At 52.9% G+C, this 19,932-nt stretch overlaps 1 protein-coding gene across 3 annotated transcripts in view; it reads right to left on the reverse strand.

Moving 5' to 3' along the window:
* Positions 1–542: 542 nt before the first annotated feature.
* The window catches only part of TEAD4 (TEA domain transcription factor 4), a 61,388-nt gene continuing 41,998 nt past the window's right edge, over positions 543–19,932 (reverse strand). Inside the window, exons 5-12 of one of the 3 annotated variants that reach the window (XM_060190290.1) lie at positions 18,632–18,760; positions 17,878–17,921; positions 17,485–17,540; positions 16,410–16,540; positions 13,553–13,726; positions 5,726–5,866; positions 3,773–3,925; positions 543–3,579 (exon numbers count right to left, since the gene is read on the reverse strand). In XM_060190290.1, coding sequence (XP_060046273.1) covers positions 3,466–3,579; positions 3,773–3,925; positions 5,726–5,866; positions 13,553–13,726; positions 16,410–16,540; positions 17,485–17,540; positions 17,878–17,921; positions 18,632–18,727 — 909 coding nt within the window. In that variant the 5' untranslated portion in view covers positions 18,728–18,760 and the 3' untranslated portion in view covers positions 543–3,465. Of the gene's footprint in view, positions 3,580–3,772; positions 3,926–5,725; positions 5,867–13,552; positions 13,727–16,409; positions 16,541–17,484; positions 17,541–17,877; positions 17,922–18,457; positions 18,562–18,631; positions 18,761–19,932 lie in introns of those variants that run through there. The other 2 variants (XM_060190292.1, XM_060190291.1) reach the window with 2 other exon arrangements.

Below are 19,932 nucleotides of genomic sequence, written 5' to 3' on the forward strand. Positions count from 1 at the left end.
AGATGAGCTACCACCCTGCCTCAAATGCTTTTTAAAGTTTCATATCAAGGGACTGGGAAGATGGCTCACTGGGTAGGGCTCCTGTCTTGCTGCGCATGCAGTCTAGGTTCAAATCCTGGAACCACATGCAACGTACAATGGGTCCAAGGGAAGATCCAGAGTTGTGTTGAATGAGAAAGCAATTTGGGAGCAGTGGAATCTCATCAGATGAGGTCCCCACTCCGCACAGAGAAGAAACAAAAAAGGAAAAAAAAAAAAGCCAGTCACCTTGCTCTTGAGGTGCGCAGCTAGGGCACTTCTCCCACCTGCCAAATGAGTCTCCTCCTGTGGCCACTCTGAGCCCTGTTCCCCCAGTGGGGCTGCTCACAGAGCCTGGGGCCTCACCAGGAGGTGGGTGGGGTGATGGCCCCACAGCTGGCTTGAGCCTGGCCCTGCGAATTCTCCAGGGACATTGGTGGCTGTGTGTGCTGGTGTTCTGCCCCCTCTCCTTGCTGGCCCCAGGTGTGGGCCCTCACTCCTCAGGAAAAAATTACTCACACAGAGGCCGTGTTGTGCAGATTTTATTTAAGACCAGGTGACAAGGAGGTGTCACAGAGCAGATGTACAAGACACTGAGCCCAGGGGGCCTCTCCAGCTCACAGCACCCTCAGGCTTTCCTTCCCCCTGGGCCACTGCCCAGGGATCCCCCTCCTTCCCCTGGGCTGGGCACAGGAGTCCACTGTGTGAGGCCATAGCACAGAGCCCTGGATTCAGGCTGTAACCTCCAGGGCAGTGGCTAGCTACATCTCAAGCACTGACACTCTCCAAAGTCAGTACAGAGTTGCTCCTGCAGTCCCCACTCCCACTAGCCCCCCCCCCCCCCCAGGACAGGCTGAAGGAAACCATCACCCATTGCTCCCCACATCACATCCCAAAGGTTGCTCTGGGGACAGATGGCTGGCCAAAACTACCCCAGTTACAAGCCACTTGGCAACAACTCTCAGAGATCTTTGCCCTTGGGGGGGGGGGGAAAGAAGCTGGAACAGCAGGGGGCAGGGGAGCAAGAGGGGGGTCAGATAGTGCAGGCTGGGCACAGCTGCCTCTAAGGCCAAGTCAGAGACCTGCAGTTCCTGCTACCTCCCCCCTTCCCATAGGAGCCCCAGATCCCATGCCACCCCAATTATAGGGACTATGTCCTTCTACCTACAGCCACCCCCCAACTGTGCCGACCCCCATAAGCTTCCAGCCTTCTGGGAAGGTCACATGACCAAGGAAAACAAGGCCATGAGGCCAGAGCAATGACCTGCTTCCATGTCCCCACCGCGAGGACATCATATGAGAGTGCCAAGTGGCCTCAGAAGTGCGGAGAGATGTTCCAGAGGTGTGGGGTCCCCACAGCTGCACTCACATTCCCCCAAATCTTCACAAGCATCTGCCACATTCCAGAATCAGTGTTTGTTTCCTGTGGGCGCCAGCCTCTGAGCAGAGACTAGAGACAGTCTCTCTTCACTCAGGGTAAATAAAAGTCCCATGAACCCACACTCACAGCCACAGCCCACATACCGTGTCCCTCAGTCCTGCACAACCTTCTCAGAAAGTCCTTCCTCGCCCTCCCCTGGCCCCAAGAGTTCCCAGGGGTCACAGCCTCAGTGCCCCCTCGTCCACAGCCTGAGTCTGGCCCACTTGCTCCCTATGTCTCTCCCTCAGTAAAATGCAAGCTTCCTGCAGCCTCACCTGTAATAGGCAATCTCAGCACTGGACTCAAAGCAAAGTCCAGCAAACACACCCCAAATGGGTGTGTAAGTAAGTGAGTGAGTGAATGCATCCACAGCTGGCCACTCGGGGTTCAGACACCAAGGCCTGAGTGGGGCAGCTCCCATAGGCACATCCAGATGCACATGCTCCCCAAAGTGGGAGGACAGGGGCTGTGACAGTGACTGGGGAGGAACTGGAGGGCCTCAGACAAGCCACACATGTGCCTGGGTGTGTGACCCCACCCCCGGCCCCCACTGCCCCACTACACAGTGTGGCTGTATACCTGGACAGGAGGTCTGGCTGGGTGGGTGTTGGCAGAGAGGTGCTGGCCAGGGGTGGGCAGGGAGGCTGGGGGAGCTGGCCGTACCCACTGGAACCCTGGCCACTCTGCCCCTTGCAGGTTAGAAGGGGGGTTTCCAACTGCAGCCCTGGCCCTCCACTCTGAGGACTAGGCCCCCAACTTCCTCCAGGCTGGGAGCCTCCCTATAATGACAGTATGTGTCCACTGAGCACACCCACCTCTGGGTGTGAGGCTAGGCACCCACATATATGAGGTAGATACTATATTAGACCCCTTTTACAAATGAGGAAGCTGAGGTGCACTGAGCTTAGGTAGCCTGTCTCACAGCTAGCTGGCAATCAAGCACCTTGATTCCAGTCCCAGTTGGGGATCTGAGAGACGGAGCGCACGGCTGGCACCCCTTCCACTCCATTCCTGAAACTGCTTCCTCTGCAAGGACAGTCACACTGCAAGGCTATTAGGTGGCAGCTAAGAGCCAGACCCCTCTGACTTCATAAATAATTGGGGGCGGGGGGAGAATAGCTCACTTGGATAGTGTGCTGCTTTGTTATGTGCATGACCCATGTTTGAGCCTGGTCCCCACTGCTTTGGTGTTGTGGTCTCTTTCACTTTATCTCACTTAAAAAAATAAGGAAAAAAAGATACAAAATTTGCCACCATGATGTTTCTTTAATGCATCAGGCAGCAGGCACTTTGGGGATGTTATCTCCTTACTAAGTGGAACCCACGAGGACCTAAAGCCCATGGAAGTTCCCAGAAGGCCACCCAACCTCCAGCTGGCTCAGAGTGGCTTCACTCCCTTCCTCCTTGGGGGGGGGGGGGAAGCAGGAGACATACCCTTGGGAGGGAGGACCCCACCCAGCGTGTATCCTGGCAGGGGGGGGGAGGGGAGTGTGCTGGGCTCTCCAGCCACGGCCTCCACAGGCCTATGTCGTCTTCCTGGCATTTTGTGGTTCTGTCACAACCTCAGAGCAAAACCACCTGGCAACTCCAGCAGGTCACCTCCATCTGCTGGCTTGCTCTGCAGCTCCCTAGGTCTGGAAAAAGTCCCCCAGCAGCCAGGCCACAGTGGGTGCACCCCACCTAAGAGCTGTGACCATACCCCCCAAAGTCCTGCCCCCTCCCACCCCAGGGGGCTCAGCTATACAGAGGCCCCTCCAGGCACTCCTGTGAGAGTGCCAGAATGGGGGCTCCCAGTTAACCTAGGCTGCCTGGCTGGCACTGCTCCCAGCCTACTCCCCACGCTGACCCCCTCTTCTGGTAGGGTTCCCCCAGCTCACCCAGCCAAAGTCCCTGAAACACAAACGCTGGGTTTATTGGGGGCTGGGTGCCTCGGGTCCAGGCTCACCTGTCCCTGCGGGAGCCTCAGTGTCCTAGGAGCCTCGGGGCCCCACAAGGTCCCCATGTGCGTCCCCCACCCGCCCCGTCTCTTATTCCTTCACTAGCCGGTAGATGTGGTGCTGGGCGCCATGCTCACTGGCTGACACCTCGAAGACGAAGGCCAAGCACAGCAAGGTCTCCTCAGTGTCCCTGTTGATGACCACCTGCGGGAAGAGGCATGGGGCAGGGGTCAGGTCACGGGGGCGGGGTCAGGTCCAGCTCCTAGGGGTGGGGTCCAAGGCCTGGGGGTGGGGGTCAAGGTCAGCTCTGGGGGCGTGTTCAGGGTCAACTCCTGAGTGCAGGGTCAGGGCCTGGGCCTGGGGGTGCAGGGCAGCCCCGCTCCCCCATCCTGCACACCTGCAGGATGGTGAAGTTCTCCAGCACGCTGTTCATCATGTACTTCTCAGGCAAGTGCTTGAGCTTGTGGATGAAGTTGATCATGTACTCGCACAGCGGGGAGCGGTGGATGCGGTACAAGTAGCGGCCATTCTCGTAGCGGGCGAACTCGGTCTGCAGAAGGGTGGTGGGCTCAGGATGACCCAGGGGTCTCCACCCCCTCATCCTGAACAGCAATGGCTCTGAGATTCTTTTTGTTTGTTTTTGTTTTTATCAGAGCACAGCTCAGCTCTCTGGTTTATGATGGTGTGGGGGGTTGAACCTGAGAGGCCTTGGAGCCTCAGGCAAGAGTCACTTTGCATAACCATTATGCTATCTCCTCTTGAGGTTCTTTTTAAATTTACTGATGGGAGACCAGGCGGTGGTGCCATCTGGATTAAGCACACACATTACAGTGTGTAAGGACCCAGGTTCAAGCCCCTGCTTCTCAGCTGCAGGGGGGAAGCAGGGCTGCAGGTGTCTCTTTGTCTCTTTCCCTCCTTTCTACCTCCTCCTCCCTTCTCAATTTCTGTCTCTGTCTAATAATAAATAAAAATATAATATTAAAAAGTTGACTGATGGGGAGCGGACCAGATCATCACTCCAACATGTGTGAGGCTGGCTGTGATCCGGGAGGTGGCGCAGTGATAAGACTTTGGACTCTCAAGCATGTGTGAGGCTGGGGGTCAAACCTAGGGTCTTTCTCTTTTTCTTTCTGATAGAGACAGACGTAGAGAGAGATAGACAGACCAGGCACCAAAGCTTCCTTCCATGCAGTGGGGGTTGGGCTTGAACCTGGGTCTCACACACGGCAAAGCAGCACACTGTCCCGGTGAGTCATCTCACTGGCTGTGAAACAACTCTCTCCTGACCATGAGGAGCAGAGAAAGTATGAAGGAGTTTGGAGACTGCCTCTGCTGCTCTTGTGTGGAGGCAGAAATTGCACCCAGGGCCTTATGCGTGAAAGGACAGTGCTCTACCACTGAGGCCCTTCTGGCTTTGTCCCTTTCTCCCTTCCTTCTCTCCCTTCCTTCCTTCCTTCTTTTCTCTATGCCATCCACCCATCCTTCCTTCCTTCCTTCCTTCTTTTCTGAGAAGAACAAGAGCATCACTGTGGCACATGTGATGCTGGACGTCAAACTCAAGACCTTGTGCCTGAGAATCCAATGTTTCCCCACTGCGTCACCTCCTAGGCTGCTACACCTTCTTCCCTCCCTCCCCCATCCACCCAGAGCACTGCTTAGTTCTGGCTGATGGTGTTGCCGGGAACTGAACTCGGGACCTCAATCTCCAGGTATGAAAGCCTTTGTGTATCAGCACCGTGCTGTCGTCTGAGCCCTCACATATGCATGTAAACCAGTGAGGTCTGGGTCACATCATGCAGCCAGCTGCAACAAGGACAACTCCCCAGCCGCCAATATCGCCTCTAGTGATACGATTACTGACCGGAGACTGGGCGAAGGGGAATGGGGATGCCAATCGTGCATCCATCCACAATCATGAAAGTTGAATGGCAAAGGGGCCAGAAGGTGGAGCATCTGGTTAAGCACACACATTACAGTGTGCAAGGATTCAGGTTCAAGCCCCTGCTCCCTACCTGCAGGGGGGAAGCTTCACAAGTGGTGACGCAGGGCTGCAGGTGTCTGTCTCCTCCCTTCTTTCTCCCCAGCCCCCACCAATTTCTCTGTATTTCTATCCAATAATAAATAAATTAAATATTCTTTTAAAAGTTGAGTAAGTACTCATGACTGGGGCAGAAAAAAAAAATCTACTGGGAATAGTGGAGGCTTGCAAGGACTGAGCCCAAGAGATAATTCTAGTGGCAATAATAATAATAGTAACAAGTCAGATACTTCTGAAGGCTTGGCTGAGACTGCTCTGGGAGCTGCTGAGAACAAGGCTGAGCGCAGCGGGGAACAATAGGAGGTCACTTACCTCCACTTTCTCCACCACCTGTTTGCCGAAGGAGCAGACCTTGGTGGAGCAGGTGATGATCATGTTCTCGCGACTTTCATACTGGCTGGAGACCCCGTAGAAGGAGCTGCCTTCCTCCCCAAGGTTGATGTTGAGGTCTGCCTAGAGGGACAAGGAGAGCCAAGAAATGATGGGGGAGCTGAGGAGTTCCTGTGGGGTGGGGGCTTGGGCACCTCTGGGGCCACAGTTGGGTCCTAGGGCCAGGAAGCAGAGGGGCTGTGTCCGGAAATTGTGAGGATGTGGTAGATAAGAGCCTGGCAGGGCTTGACCTGAGGAGTGCCTCTATCCTGTCAGTCTCTCTCTCTACTGAAAGGTTGAGCAAGGAGGGACAGGAGTAACCCCAAAGGTTTACCTTCTCTTATCAGACTCCCTGCCTCACAAAGCACCCTGCATTCCTGATACTATGCCCTGCTCCCTTACTATCTACATAATCATTGTTTTGCCTGAAAGATTCCCATTCCATTCCTTTGATCTATCTTCTTTCTACCCTCAAGACCCTCCCTGCCTGCAGGGTATTATTATTTATCCTACCAGTTAAAACCAACAGTTGCTAAGGAAGTTACCTTTCCCAGCCCCCTTTTGCCTTTCTCCGGCCCTTTCCAAACCATGTCAAGCCATTTCCGTTTTGACTTGCCACTTCCATTTCGACTTGCCACTTCCGGGTCCGACCTTTAAAAGCCTGGGCTCCCTGATCAATAAATTGAATTGCCTTGCCACCACGAGCTCTGTTCATGAGTCATCTGCCTCACGTCACTGAGTGAGTAGCAGCCCAGGCTGGCTCCAGTCATGTTCTCTCCAACCCACAGAGTATGTTCCCTGGAAGAGGCACCCCCATGCTAGCCTGGCAGGACTGAAAAAGGACAGGGAAAGCCAGCTCATGGAAAGCCTCCACCCTGTTCACATCCGGTCTGGTGTGAAATCGAGCTGTGCTGCAGCTGCCGGGGCTCCCATGGTAGAGCACACACATTGCCCTGTGCAAGGACCCAGGTACAGCCCTAGGCCACCACCGGGGAGTCTGCAAGAGGAAGAGGAAGCTTCATCGGTGATGGGAGCTTTTCTATGGTCTCTCCCCTTCTCTAGACTAAAAAAAAGAAACACATTTTTTCTTTTTAAAAATTTCATTTTTCGGGAGTTGGGCAGTAGTGCAGCGGGTTAATCGCAGGTGGCGCAAAGCGCAAGGACTGACATAAGGATCACGGTTCCAACCCCTGGCTCCCCACCTGCAGGGGAGTCACTTCACAGGCGATGAAGCAGGTCTGCAGGTGTCTATCTTTCTCTCCCCCTGTCTTTCCCCTCCTCTCCCCATTTCTCTCTGTCCTATCCAACAATAATGACATCAGTAACAACAATAATAACTACAACAATAAAACAAGGGCAACAAAAAGGGAATAAAAAAATTCATTTTTCAAGGGCCGGGCTGTGGCACACCAAGTCACGCACATAGTATGACCGCAGGGACCCATGCAAGGATCCCGGTTCAATCCCCCAGCTCCCCCCGTGTGGAGGGTCACTTCACAAGAGGTGAAGCAGGTCTGAAGGTGTCTATCTTTCTCTCCTCCTCTCTCTCTCCCTCTCCCTTCTCAGTTTCTGTCTTATCCAATAAAACGGGGAAATAAAATGGCCACTAGGAGCACAGAATTCGTGGTGCTGGCACCAAGTCCCAGAGATAACACTGGAGACAAAAATAAATAATTTTTTAAATAATTGATAGGTTAGAGAACTTGAGAGGGGAGTAGATAGTGGGAGAGAAAGAGAGAGAGAGGAAGAGAGAGGCCTGCAGCACTGCTCGACCATTTGTGAAGCTTTTCCTCTGAAAGTGGGGACTAAGGGCTTGAACCTCAGTCCTTGCACATGGTAGTATGTGTGCTCAACCAAGTGTGCCACTGCCTGGCCTCTGGATTTTAAAAAAGTTGTTTTTTTTTAAATGGAGAGATACAAAGAAAAGCCAGAACACTACTCAGTTCTGGTGGTGCTGGGGACTGAACCTGGGACCCCAGAGCCTCAGTCTGGAAAGTATTTTGTAACATGTGTACTCAACCAGGTGCACCACCACCTGGTCTTAAGAGATCTTTTTAAATCTTTATTTGCTGGCTAGAGACAATCAGAAATTGAGAGGGAAGGGGATGACAGAGAGGGAGAGACAGAGAGACACCTGCAACACTGCTTCACCACTCTCAAAGCTTTCCCCTGCAGATGGGGACTGGGGGCTTGAACCTGAGTCCTTGCATATAATAATAATATGTGTGCTTAACCAGGTGCGCCATAGCCCGGCCTCTGCTATCAGTCATTTCTACTAAAGTATGAAAGCGTCCTCCTCACAGTGGGAGTAACGACAGTCAGAAAGGGAGGCTGGCAGTTAGGGAAGAGAGTGGGGAGACAAGCAGGGGGTGCTGGGGCTTCCCTCTGGTCTGGCTGGTCAGTGGACCTTCTCAGAGATGCCTCCTGCCCATCTCTAGGCTCTGCTGACTCCATCCACCTGGCCTGTCACATCCTTTTCTGGCCTCCAGGTGAACCCAGCACGGACCTGGTTCCCTTTCCTTCCTCCCTGATTACACCCAGGTACCTCAAGCATTAGGCTCAAAGCCCTTTCCCCAGCCCATCCACCAGCACAGCTTCTAGCCACTCCCCAGCACACCTGTGGTGGAGGGGGGTGTCTTCCTCAAAGAACGCAGGCTCCCTGCCACACACCCCAAGTGACAACGGGGTGCTCACAGTGACTTCAGGCTTAGAGAACACGGGTAGCCTGCAAACATTTGAACCTTAGAGTAAAGCCTCTGCTCCCACTCCCACTCTCCAGCCATACTCCCAGCTGAGCTGGATTGGAGAGTCTTGTGACGAACGAGCGGTAGCTCGGTAGCTCGGGACCTCAAAGAGGCTGAGACAACACAAGGGACCCTTCAGCACTAAGTTGTTAAGGGGAGCCCCAGAACCCCAGGAAACTTCTGACACCATGCAGAGGAGGGTTTCCCGCAGTTCCTCTGTTTCCCACTAAGAGGCGCTCAATCACAGCTTTTCTCTCCTTTCAGAAAGGAGTTTTCCGAGAGCAGGAAAGGTCCCTCCCAGTTGTGGGCATGTGTGTTTGTGTGCAAATGGTTTAAGACTCAATGAAAATATTATGCAGCAACAAAAAAGTGCCAAGAAGGACCTGTACTTACTATTGCCGACTGACTAAAATATGTGCTTGAGTGTTAACAGAAAGGCAGATCATGGAGGAGGACCTGCTAGTTGTGGAGGAAAGAAGGCTGCTTCCTTTCTTTCTCTTTTGCCACCAACATAATTGCAAAGCTTCCCTCCCTGCAGAGGGGGACCAGGGACTTGAACCTGAGGTCTTTGTGCATGTGCACTCAACCACCCAGTCCATAAAAAGGCTGAAATTGAAGGATTTTTTTTTTTCACCAGAGTACTACTCAGCTCTGGCTTGTGGTGGTACAAGAGATTGAACCTGGGACTCTGGAGCCTCAGACATGAGAGTCTCTGCATAACCATTATTCTTTTTAATATTTATTTATTCCCTTTTGTTGCCCTTGTTATTTTATTGTTGTAGTTATTATTGATGTCGTTGTTGGATAGAACAGAGAGAAATGGAAAGAGGAGGAGAAGACAGAGAGGGGGAGAGAAAGACAGACACCTACGGACCTGCTTCACCACTTGTGAAGCGACTCCCCTGTGGGTGGGGAGCCGGGGGCTCGAACCAGGATCCTTACGCCGGTCCTTGCGCTTTGCGCCACGCGTGCTTAACTCACTGCGCTACCACCTGACTCCCTGCATAACCATTATTCTATCTACCCCCACATGTTCTAATGTGCCTGACAGTAGCTTTAACGTAGCCATTAGGGAATGAAGTATGGCTGCAATCAAGTTCATGCTCAGCCACTAAAAAAAAAAAAAAAGAGCAGTGATGAGCCAGTGACATAGCTCACCTGGACAGTGCACAGCTTTGCCATATGTGAGATCTAAGTTTGAGCCCAGCCTCCACCACACTGATGACAGTTTCAGTGCTGTGGTGTGTGTGTCTGTCTGTCTCTCTGTCTAAAATAAATAAATACAGTAATAATAAACAAACCAACTCATTTTGTTCTCCTTAACTCTATTCTAAGGAATATATCTATGGAGATGGAGTACTGTTGGAATACATATGAAAATGGTTTCCCAGTTTTTTAAAAAGAAACTAAAGCCTCGTGTTTCTGCTATTTTATTGCTCCTGGGTCGATTTCCTTCAGGGGGCAGGGGTGGGGGAGGAGGCCACTATAACACCAGAGCTTCTTCAGGTGCAGTGGCACTCCCATGTGGTGCCAGGACTCAAACCTGGGCTATGCACCTGAGTATTTTCTATGTTTTTTTTTCTCTTCATAACTTTTCCAATAACCCAATATTTAAATTATTTATGCACGAGATGGAGGAGATAGCATAGTGGCGATGCAAACAAGTTCTCATGCCTGAGGCTCCAAGATCCCAGGTTCAATTCCCAGAACCACCATCAGCCAGAGCTGAGCAGAGTGCTGGTGAAGAAGGAAAAGGAAAATGAGATGGAGGAGATGGAGGAGATGGAGAGGAAGAAGAATAAAAGGGAAGAGAAGAGAAGAAGGAAAAGGTGGAGAAGGAGAAGATGGAGAAGGAGGAGGCAGAGGAGAAGATGGAAGAGGAAGGGGAGAAGGAAGGGGAAGGAAAAATGATGGGAGAAAGAAAAAAAATGTCGTGCACATCAACCTGAAAGAACAGCGCTCTCCCTGCTGGGGGAGGTATGGCACCCCTCTACCAGCGAGCCCACGCCCCCACGACCTCCTTCCGGGAGGTTAAGACCCTGCTGTTCAGCCTCTCGCCTCTAGGTGGCGCGGGAGGACAATGGCGCACCACTGGCCTCAAGGAAGGGTTGCATCCACCCGGGCTCCCTGCCTGGGCCTGGCTCTGCTGGGGAGGCCAAGAGGGCGACATTGTCCCTGCTCTCAGGAATGTACAGCCTGTGGGTGGACAAGAGGAGCCAGCCTCAGTGTGTGGGGGAGAGAAGCCTCAGAGACTGAAGCCGCCCAGAGATTCTCTCTGTGCACCCAGAGCAGCCTCCTCCCCTTGGCTCCTCCTTCACATGTGCAATTCCATTGCTCCAACTTCTTTCATTCTATTTCCAACATTGAGACAGAGAGAATGAGATGCACCCTGGCACCTTCCCACCACTCATGAGCTTCCCCCAGTGCCAGGGTGCTCCCATGTGATGCCTGGGTTCAATTCTGAGGCTTTGGGCATGAGGAGGTGCCCCATTTTACCACAACTCCTATCCTCCTGCAAGTAAGCTTCAAGCCTTTCCTGCCACCACTGCCCCATAGGCCCCAACACCAAAACAAAACAAAACAAAACAAAGAAACCCCTCACCACTCTGCTTCCCCACCCTGGGAGCAGAGCTGCCCTCCACTTTGCCCTTCAGCCCCCCCTACTCTGCCACACTCACCCCTGCACCCCCTCCCTTTGCCCTATTCAAAGCCGGGCAGGGTGGGATGGGGTGAGGCAAGCAGCTCCAGCTGCTGGAGCAGGTGCGGGGGATCTGGTGACAGATGAGTGGGGACAATCAGAGAAGCCGCCTCGGCAGGCAGGCAGGAGGGGTGGGGGTGGGGGTGACACACAACTCACTGTCCTGTGCTGGCTGGGGAAATGTCAGGGTGAAGGGAGGGCCAGCCTGGGGGTAGGCAGCCCAGCACTCTCATATGCAGGATACACACCAACAGTGTCTGAGCCCCCTGGGCCCCCACCCACCCAAGAAGAGGGGCACCTCTGCAGCCCCCTCCTCCAACTTTGAAGGACTTGGGGCTACAGCTTCTTGCCTCTCTGGACACCCACCAGCATCCCTCCACCTGAAGAAGAGTGGCCTGCCAGCAAGGGTTGGGGTGCTAGGAGGCAAGTGGCCTACCAGCCCAGCTCTGGCCAGTCCCCCGTGGTCAACCATCCAGGCAGGCATGGCAGGTGTGGGGCACTGCCACTCCCTGCTCCCCACGGCTGCCCTTCCTGACCAGGGGTGGCCAGGTCACACCAGCTACTGGAACTCCTCCTTCCTTTGTGTCCTCTGCTCCCAGAAGACTTTGTTCTTTTAAAACCTCGGGCAGAAAGAGATGAGAGAGGGGAGACCCCACAGCACCACTCCTCCACTCACCCTCTCCCCAGGTGTCGGGCACAGTGCTCCCATATGATGCCAGGGGCTTGAACCCAGGTCCTCAAATATGGCAAAAGCTATCTCCTGGTCCTTAATTTCTTTTTCAAAAAAATTATGAAGGGACTGGGCAGATGGTGGCGCACCTGGCTGAGCACGCACGTTACCAAGCGCAAGGATCCAGGCTCAAGCCCCCAGTCTCCACCTGCAAGGGGGAAGCTTCACAGCAGTGAAGCAGGGATGCAGGTATCTCTCCCTCTCTACCTCCTCCTCTTTCAAGTTCTCTGTCCTATCAAATGAAAGAAGGATAAGGAGGAGGAGAAGAAGGAAGGAAGGAAGGAAGGAGAGAGAGAGAGAGAAAGAAAGGAAGGAGAAAGGAAGAAAGGAAGGAGAAAGGAAGAAAGAAAAACAGGGGGCATGGGGGAGAAGGAGAAAGTAGCTCCTGGGAACAGTGGATTTGAGTTCTGGCACAGAGCCCCAGCCATAACCCTGGTGGCAACAATTTAAAAAAAAAAAAAAAATGTAGGGGCCAGGCAGTGGTGTATCTGGTTGGACACACATGTTACAGTGTGCAAGGACCCAAATTCAACCCCCTACTCCCCACCTGCAGGGGGAAAGCTTCATAAGTGATGAAGCAGGGCTGCAGGTATCTCTCTCTCCCTATGTCTGCTACCTCCTCTCAGTTTCTCTCTGTTCTTTCAAATAAATGAATTTTAAAAATACATATATATTGGGCTGGCAAGCTAGCTTACCTCAACAGCACACCTGCTTTGCCAAGCGCCCAACCTTTGCCTATGGGCAGAGGGGGGTTTTGGTGCTATGGTGACTTCCCCTCTCTCGTCCTGTCTCTATCTGAAAAGGTCAACTTGGAATGGGGAAACACCAGAGACAACAACAAATATTATTAATTATGAGGGAGAAACTGAGAAAAGACAATAGGAGAGGACAGAGCCCTGTTCCACTGGCCTCAGGTGGAGCCAGAGACGGAGCCCACTGCCTCTGGGGCCTCAGGCATCTGAGCTCTGTGCTTTACCAGGCTGAGCTAGCTCCAGACTTTTTTTCCCCCTCTTTACCAGGGCACTTATCAGCTCTGATTTATGGTGGTGCAGGGGGTTGAACCTGGGGCTTTGGAGCCTCAGACCCTCAGGCATGAATCTATTTGCATATCCATGATACTATTTATCCCCCACCCCAGTTTTTTCTTTCATTGTTTTTAATTTTTATTATCTTTATTGGATAGAGAAAGCCAGAAACCAAGAGGGAAGGGAGCTACAGAGAGGAAGAGAGACAGATAAGACACCTGCAGCCCTGCTTCACCACTTGCAAAGCTTTCTCCCTGCAGGTGGGGATTGGGGGCTCGAACCCGGGTCCTTGCACACTGTAATGTGTGTGCTTAACCAGGTGTGCCACTACCCGGCCCATTTATTTATTTATTTATTTATTTATTTATTTATTTATGGGCCGACTTCTCCTGGCTCCATAATCCACTTCTGCAGCCCAGGACTTACCATTCCTTTCCTTTTGGGGATGATACTGGCCCTGACCCTCCCTCCTGCATCAGCCCAGCCATCCCAGCCCCAGTCCCCCCATGTCCTCCTCCCTCCTCCACATCCCTGTGAGCTGGGCAGGGAGAGGGTGCTCGCCTACAGACTCACCCAGAACTTGACTAGGAAGAAGGCGTTGGCGGGACCATGCTCAAAGAGCTCCTTGAGGCCACCCTTCTTCTCAGGAAACTTGTCGTAGATCTGGCGGATGTCCACGGCTTCCAGGCAGGAGTCACTGTAGCCGGGGCACGGCTGGCCAATATGGACAAACAGGTGTTTGTTGTACTGTGGAGAGAGGGCAGTGCTGCTGAGGCCAGCAGGGGCAGAGGGCCAGGCTCAGAGCCACAGGCCTCAGTTTCCCCACTGGCAACAGGGCCAAAGGGCCAAAGGAGGGGAGGAAAAGCCCAGGCCCAGGCACAGGCAGGAAGCACACTCAGTGGCTAGATCCTCGTAGGTGTTCAATCATTTTTGTTTGTTTGTTTGTTTTCTTTTCTTTGTTGTGATCACTGGGGTTTCACTGCTTTGCGCCAACTTTTTCAGATGGAGACAGAGACAGAGAGACAGAGGAAGGAGGGAAGAGACCACAGCACCAAAGCTTCTCCCAGTGCAGAGCAGGCTGGGCTCAAACCTGGGCCATGTGCCTAGCAGAGCAGACACACCCTCTGGTGAGCCACCTCACAAGCCTGCCACTCACTTTGTTATTTTGCTGTATTTTCCTATTTGCCACTAGGGATATTGCTGGGGCTTAGTGTCTGCATAACAGATCTACTGTTCCCAGCACACTTTACTTTGCTGTTGCTGTTCTTTCTTTTTTATTTAATAGGACAGAAAGCAGCTGAGAGGGGAGAGAGGGACAGAGAGAGCCACCTGCAGCCCTGCTCCATCACCTGTGAAGATTTCTCCCTGGCAGGTGGGGACTGGGGGCTTGAACTAGGATCCTCTCACATGGTAATGTGTGTTTCCAACCAGGTTTAGCCCCGTCCCACTCAGTGTCAGTCTCTGTTAGAGGGTCAAAGCCTGTTTGGTTAACAAGCTCCACCTGGGCTCCAGGGAGGCAGCTAGGTGTCAAGGTGTAAGGCCTGCATGCAGTGACTTCACATTCCAAGTTGGTGCTGCTCTGACTCTCCATGAAAAAACCCACCTTCTGTTTTATTTTTTTCCTTTTAGCTTTTCCTTTCCTTTCTTTCCTTCCTTCCTTCTTTCTTTCTTTCTTTCTGTTTGTTTATTTTATTTGATAGGGCAGAAAGAAGTTGAGAGGAAAGTAAGGGATAAAAAGGGACAAAGAGACTCCTGCAGCCCTTCTTCACCACTTGTAAAGCTTCCCCAACTGCAAGTGGAAACCAGGGGCTTGAATCCAGGTCCATGGTAAAGTAAATATAAGCTCAGGGAGTAAGGCGGTAGCGCAGCGGGTTAAGCACACGTGGCACAAAGTGCCAGGACTGGCATAAGGACCCCAGTTTGAGCCCCCAGCTCCCCACCTGCAGGGGAGTCGCTTCACAGGCGGTGAAGCAGGTCTGCAGGTGTCTATCTTTCTCTCCCCCTCTCTGCCTTCTCCTCCTCTCTCCATTTCTCTCTGTCCTATCCAACAATGACAATATCAGTAACTACAACAACAATGAAAAACAACATGGGCAACAAAAGAGAAAATGCATACATACATATATATAGTAGGGGATCGGGTGGTAGTGCAGCGGGTTAAGCACACGTGGCACGAAGCGCAGGGACCGGCGTAAGGATCCCGGTTTGAGCCCCCAGCTTCCCACCTGCAGGGGAGTCACTTCACAGGTGGTAAAGCAGGTCTGCAGGTGTCTATCTTTCTCTCCCTCTCTGTCTTCCCCTCCTCTCACCATTTCTCTCTGTCCTTTCCAACAATGAATGATATCAACAACAACAACAATAACCACAACAAGGCTACAACAACAAGGGCAACAAAAGGGGGAAAAAATGGTCTCCAGGAGCAGTGGATTCATGGTGCAGGTACTGAGCCCCAGCAATAACCCTGGAGGCAAAAAAAAAAAAAAAAAAAAAGTATGCGCTCAATTGGGCCAGCAACTGCCCGGGCCCAGGTAAATCCATCTTAATGGCCGGGGAGGTGTTGAGGTAGCTACAGTGTTGGACTCTGCAGCACAAGGTCCCAAGTTCCATCCCTTGTATCATATGTGCCAGAGTGATATTCTGGTTCTCTCTCTTTCTCTGCAATAATTAAAACAAAAATGTGAATAAAAAAATAAGTAAACCAGAGGACAGGCAGTGGTGCACCTGGTTCAGTACATACATTACAGTGTGCAAGGACCCGGGTTCGAGCCCCTGGTCCGCACCTGCAGGAAGAAAGCATCCCAAGTGGTGAAGCAGGTCTGCAGGTGTCTCTCTCCCTCTCTATCTCCCGCCTCCTCTCCCAATTTCACTGTCTCTATCCAATGATAAATAAATACGAAAGGTAGCTAAGCAAATGAATCTTCAAACAGAGCAACAGCATGGGGGCCAGAGTAACAGCTCACCAGGTAGAGTGTGAGCCTTGCTGTGTGAGGGGTACAGTTCTGATCACAGCAGTGGTGGGGAGCGGGGGTGCTATGAAGTCAGTCTCTCTTTCCTTCTCTCTCTCTTTCTCTCTGAATGGAATAGCTTGGGAGCAGTTCCACAATAAAACCCTTCACAACTGTCAGGTGGCACCCCCAGACTCCAGGTTCAGTGCCAGCCAGCCTCCTCCAGGGTAAGGGGACAGGGGGAGCAGGCCAGGCACAGCTGTTCCTCCCCATGGCCAGACCAGGAGGGTGGGGCAGGCACAGGAGGGTCTCAGCTCCCAGGAAAGGGACAGAAGGGCTCATGGGAGCAGAGGAGCAGTGGGGTTGGGGTGGGGGCTGCAGGGAAGGCCCAGAGTAGGGAGGGCTGGGAGAATGAAGCCAGCAGGACAAGGAGGAAGAAGAGGAGAAGGGTCAGCAGAGGAAGGGTAGGGGGTGTGGGGGCCTACCGTGTCAGGGTCCCGCTGCTGCTCCAAGAAGGCTGAAAACTCTAGCATCCAGAGCTTGGAGCTGGCCACGCTGCGGCCCTGCCAGGGGGGTGCGGGGGGTGACGGCACAGCGCCTGCAGGAGACTCAGACACTACACAGAGAAAAGGCTATGGGAGCCACCCCTAGGGAGCCCAGCCCAGTGGGAAAAACAGCCTAGAACATGGGTGTGTGGGTGTGTGTGTGTGTGTGGGTGTGTGTGTGTGTGTGTGTGTGTGTGTGTGTGTGTGTGTGTGTGTGTGTGTGTGTGTAAGGGATAAGGACAGAGCTAATAAGTAATTATTAGCTAAGTAATGGGGGCTGGGGGATCCTGGGCTGAGTCAGGTCTCTGCACACCTGCCTCCAGGTCTCCTTCCAAAAGGTTCCTTCTAGAACTAGGAGCTCTGGACTAGAAACCTAGTGGTCTCCTCAGACCCACCAATTGGGTTTTTCTCCACCAGGGTTATCACTAGGGCTCAATGTCTGCACAATTTAACCATTCCTAGAAGCTATTTCTTTTCTTTTTTCTTTTTTAATGTTTATTTATATTTTTAGTAGGACAGGGAGAAATTAAGAGGGAAAAAGAAACAGAGGAGAGAGACTTGCATGCAGCCTTGCTTCTCTCCTGCAGGTGGGGACATTTTTTCTTTGACAGAGGTGAGCGACAGACAGAGAGAGAAAGAGAAATGGGGGATGGGGTGGGGGAAGAGCAGGGAGGGGGACTGTAGACCTGCTTAACCACTCATGAAGTTTTCACCCTGTAGGTGGGGACCAGAGGCTTGAACCCAGGTCCTTGCATATACTAACATGTGCACTCTCCCAGGTATGTTCCCTCTTGCCCCTTACCTCCCAAATCTAAAGGAGAATGGGGGCTCACCAAGGGGAGAGCCACCCTGAGGCCCACATACAGCAGAGGGAGGCAGGTGAGAGCTACCCCCTCGGACCCAGAGCCCCAGTGGGGACAAGCAGCCCAGGACACACAGGGGTCAAGGGAGTAGGCTAAACAGAGGGGACATGAGGGTGGCCTCTGTGAGGCCAGGCAGGGCACAAGCCACCTACCTGGCAGAGGCAGTGGTGGCTGGAGCGGACAGGTGTGCTGGGAGAAAGGCTTCATACTGTGGAGACAGGAGAAGCTGAGCCAAGTGTGGGTACAGCCTGGGCCCAACAGGGCTGAGGCTCTGCCTCCTAGAGACTCTGACCTAGCCAGTCAGACTCCCTCCCTGTCCCCACAGCCCAGAGTGAGGGTGTCCCTCCTTCCCAGGGACCCCAGGCTCTGGTCCTGCCACCCTTGTCAGACCAGACTTTCAGCTGATATCCCAAGCAGGAGCCTGATCCTTGAGGTTCCCTAACAAGCTGACCCCACACCCCATGGCCCCTTCCCAGCCTACGGCCAGGCTCAGGTTCAAGTTCTGTTCCCAGAGCCCCAGGAGTCAATGAGGCCCCCATACTCACTCATGGGATGTTCCAGCTTGGCCTGGCAGTGCTCCTTGCCAAAACTAGGGAAAGAAAAACCACAGAGTCAGTGCAGCCACCCCCTACCCCCTAGGAGCACTGGGTGGGTGAACAGAGCAGGGCCTTGAACCTGGGCCTGCGAGCAGACAATGGAGTAGCCCTTGCAGTTGGCGGACAGGTAGGGACACTAGGGGCCCTGCAGAGAACCTGCCAAGCACAGGAACCCAGTGCCCCGAAACCACCACCACCCCCACTTAGCCCTGAACACGCGGGTCCTCACACATAACATAACACACTTTGAAAGAGCAGCTGCTGCCATCATCCCTGCCCTGAAGACCCCTTGATCCCCACCATCAGGGAAAGCCCCGAGGGCACAGCCCTGAGAGGCCTTTGTGGAACCTTCCAAGTGTGTGGGCAGCCTAGCCATGGCTGCTTCCTGGGCCCAGAGACCTCCAATTGGATCAAGAGTTTGCTCTGGACGTTGACTGAACCTCCAGCATGGGGGGTGGGGGGGGGCTGCCCAGGGGGTACTGGCACTGTGCCCATAACAGCTCACTCATCTGTCACCTGGTCAACTCACAGAGCTGCTGGACTGGCCTGGCCCGGCCTGGCCTGGCCTTGGTCCTCCTTCCCCAGCTCTCCTGGCCCTGGCTTGAGGCTGAGAGTCTGCTCTGGCTGGGCTTCAACTCTGAGGAGAGACATGAGGGGGGGGGGGCGGTCGCTGGACCTGGCTATGGGCAGCCACCCCACTTACCCCAGAGACAGCTGGGTGGCCAGGGGCCTGGGCCAGGGCCATTTTAGTGTGGAAGGCAGGGGTCGAGATGATCTGAGTGGATGACAGGACTGCCATGCTCTGTAGGACCTTGTCCTTAGCTGTCTGATCCTGGGGAGACATCGGGAAGGGGGGCCTCAGCCAAGGCCCCAGACAAGCCAGGTCAGGGAGGCTGCCCCACAGCCTGAGGCCAGAGGCCTGGACGGGCCCCAGGGACCCAGCTCCTATAGGGCTGTGGGCCTGCTCTGTGACTCTGGGCAGCCACAGGGCTTCTCTAGACCTCTTCTCCTACTCCAGCTAATGGTGGCTTTGGAGACCATTTGCCAGAGGGGACCACTGGCTAGAGTCACTTTCCAGACAATAGGACACTTTGAACAGAACCATCCTGTGGGCACAGCCACCACTCAGCTAATTTGGCTTTTAGGCTGGAGGAACATTTAACAAGCTTCAGAAACTAACAACCAAGAGTTCATGTTCTTCTGTAGATTGTGCCCAGTCAGTGTCTCTGTCTCTCTCTTTTTTCCACTGGGGCTCAGTGCCTGCACAACAAATCCATCACTCCCGGTGTCCACCCCACCCTACCCCTTTTTATTTATTTCTATTTTATCTGACAGGACAGAGAGAAATTGAGAGGGAAAAGAGAGATAGGGAGAGAAACAGAGAGGTACCTGCAGACCTGCTTCATCACTTGTGAAGCTCCCCCCCCCCATAGTTAAGGGCTCAAAGTGGGATCCTTGCACATGGTTCAACCAGGTGCACCATCACCTAGCTCCCTCTTTCAGTCTTTCTTTCTTAGTACTATATCTCAAAAAAAAAAAATTTTTTTTTTACGTAAGGTCAAAATAATTTGCAAATGTGAAATCTGAGGATGTAGTGTCAGATTACATACTATATAGGAAGTGTAAGCACATTCACTCCAAAAGAGTTTGATTGCTTGTTTGTTTATTTTACCAATACAGTGTTCATCTCTGGCTGCTGGTGGAGCTGGGGTTTGAACTTGGGACCTCAGAGCCTCAGGCAGGAAAGTCTTTTACAGAACCATTATGCTGTCTCCCTGGCCATAGAGTTATTTTCTTTTCTTTTTCACCAGAGCACTACTCAGCTTTGGCTTATGGTGGTGCAGAAACTGAACCTGGGACTTTGGAGCCTCAGGCATGAGAGTTTCTTTGCAAAACCATTATGCTATTTACCCCCCCTCTCTCTCTCACGAGTTATGATTTTTTTTTTTTTAGTTATGTTTTCTTATTTCATTAATGAAACCAAACTGTCAATTGGTTAACTTT

This window comes from Erinaceus europaeus, chromosome 4 (genome assembly GCF_950295315.1).
Source record: "Erinaceus europaeus chromosome 4, mEriEur2.1, whole genome shotgun sequence".
In the NCBI taxonomy this organism is placed as follows: domain Eukaryota; kingdom Metazoa; phylum Chordata; class Mammalia; order Eulipotyphla; family Erinaceidae; genus Erinaceus; species Erinaceus europaeus.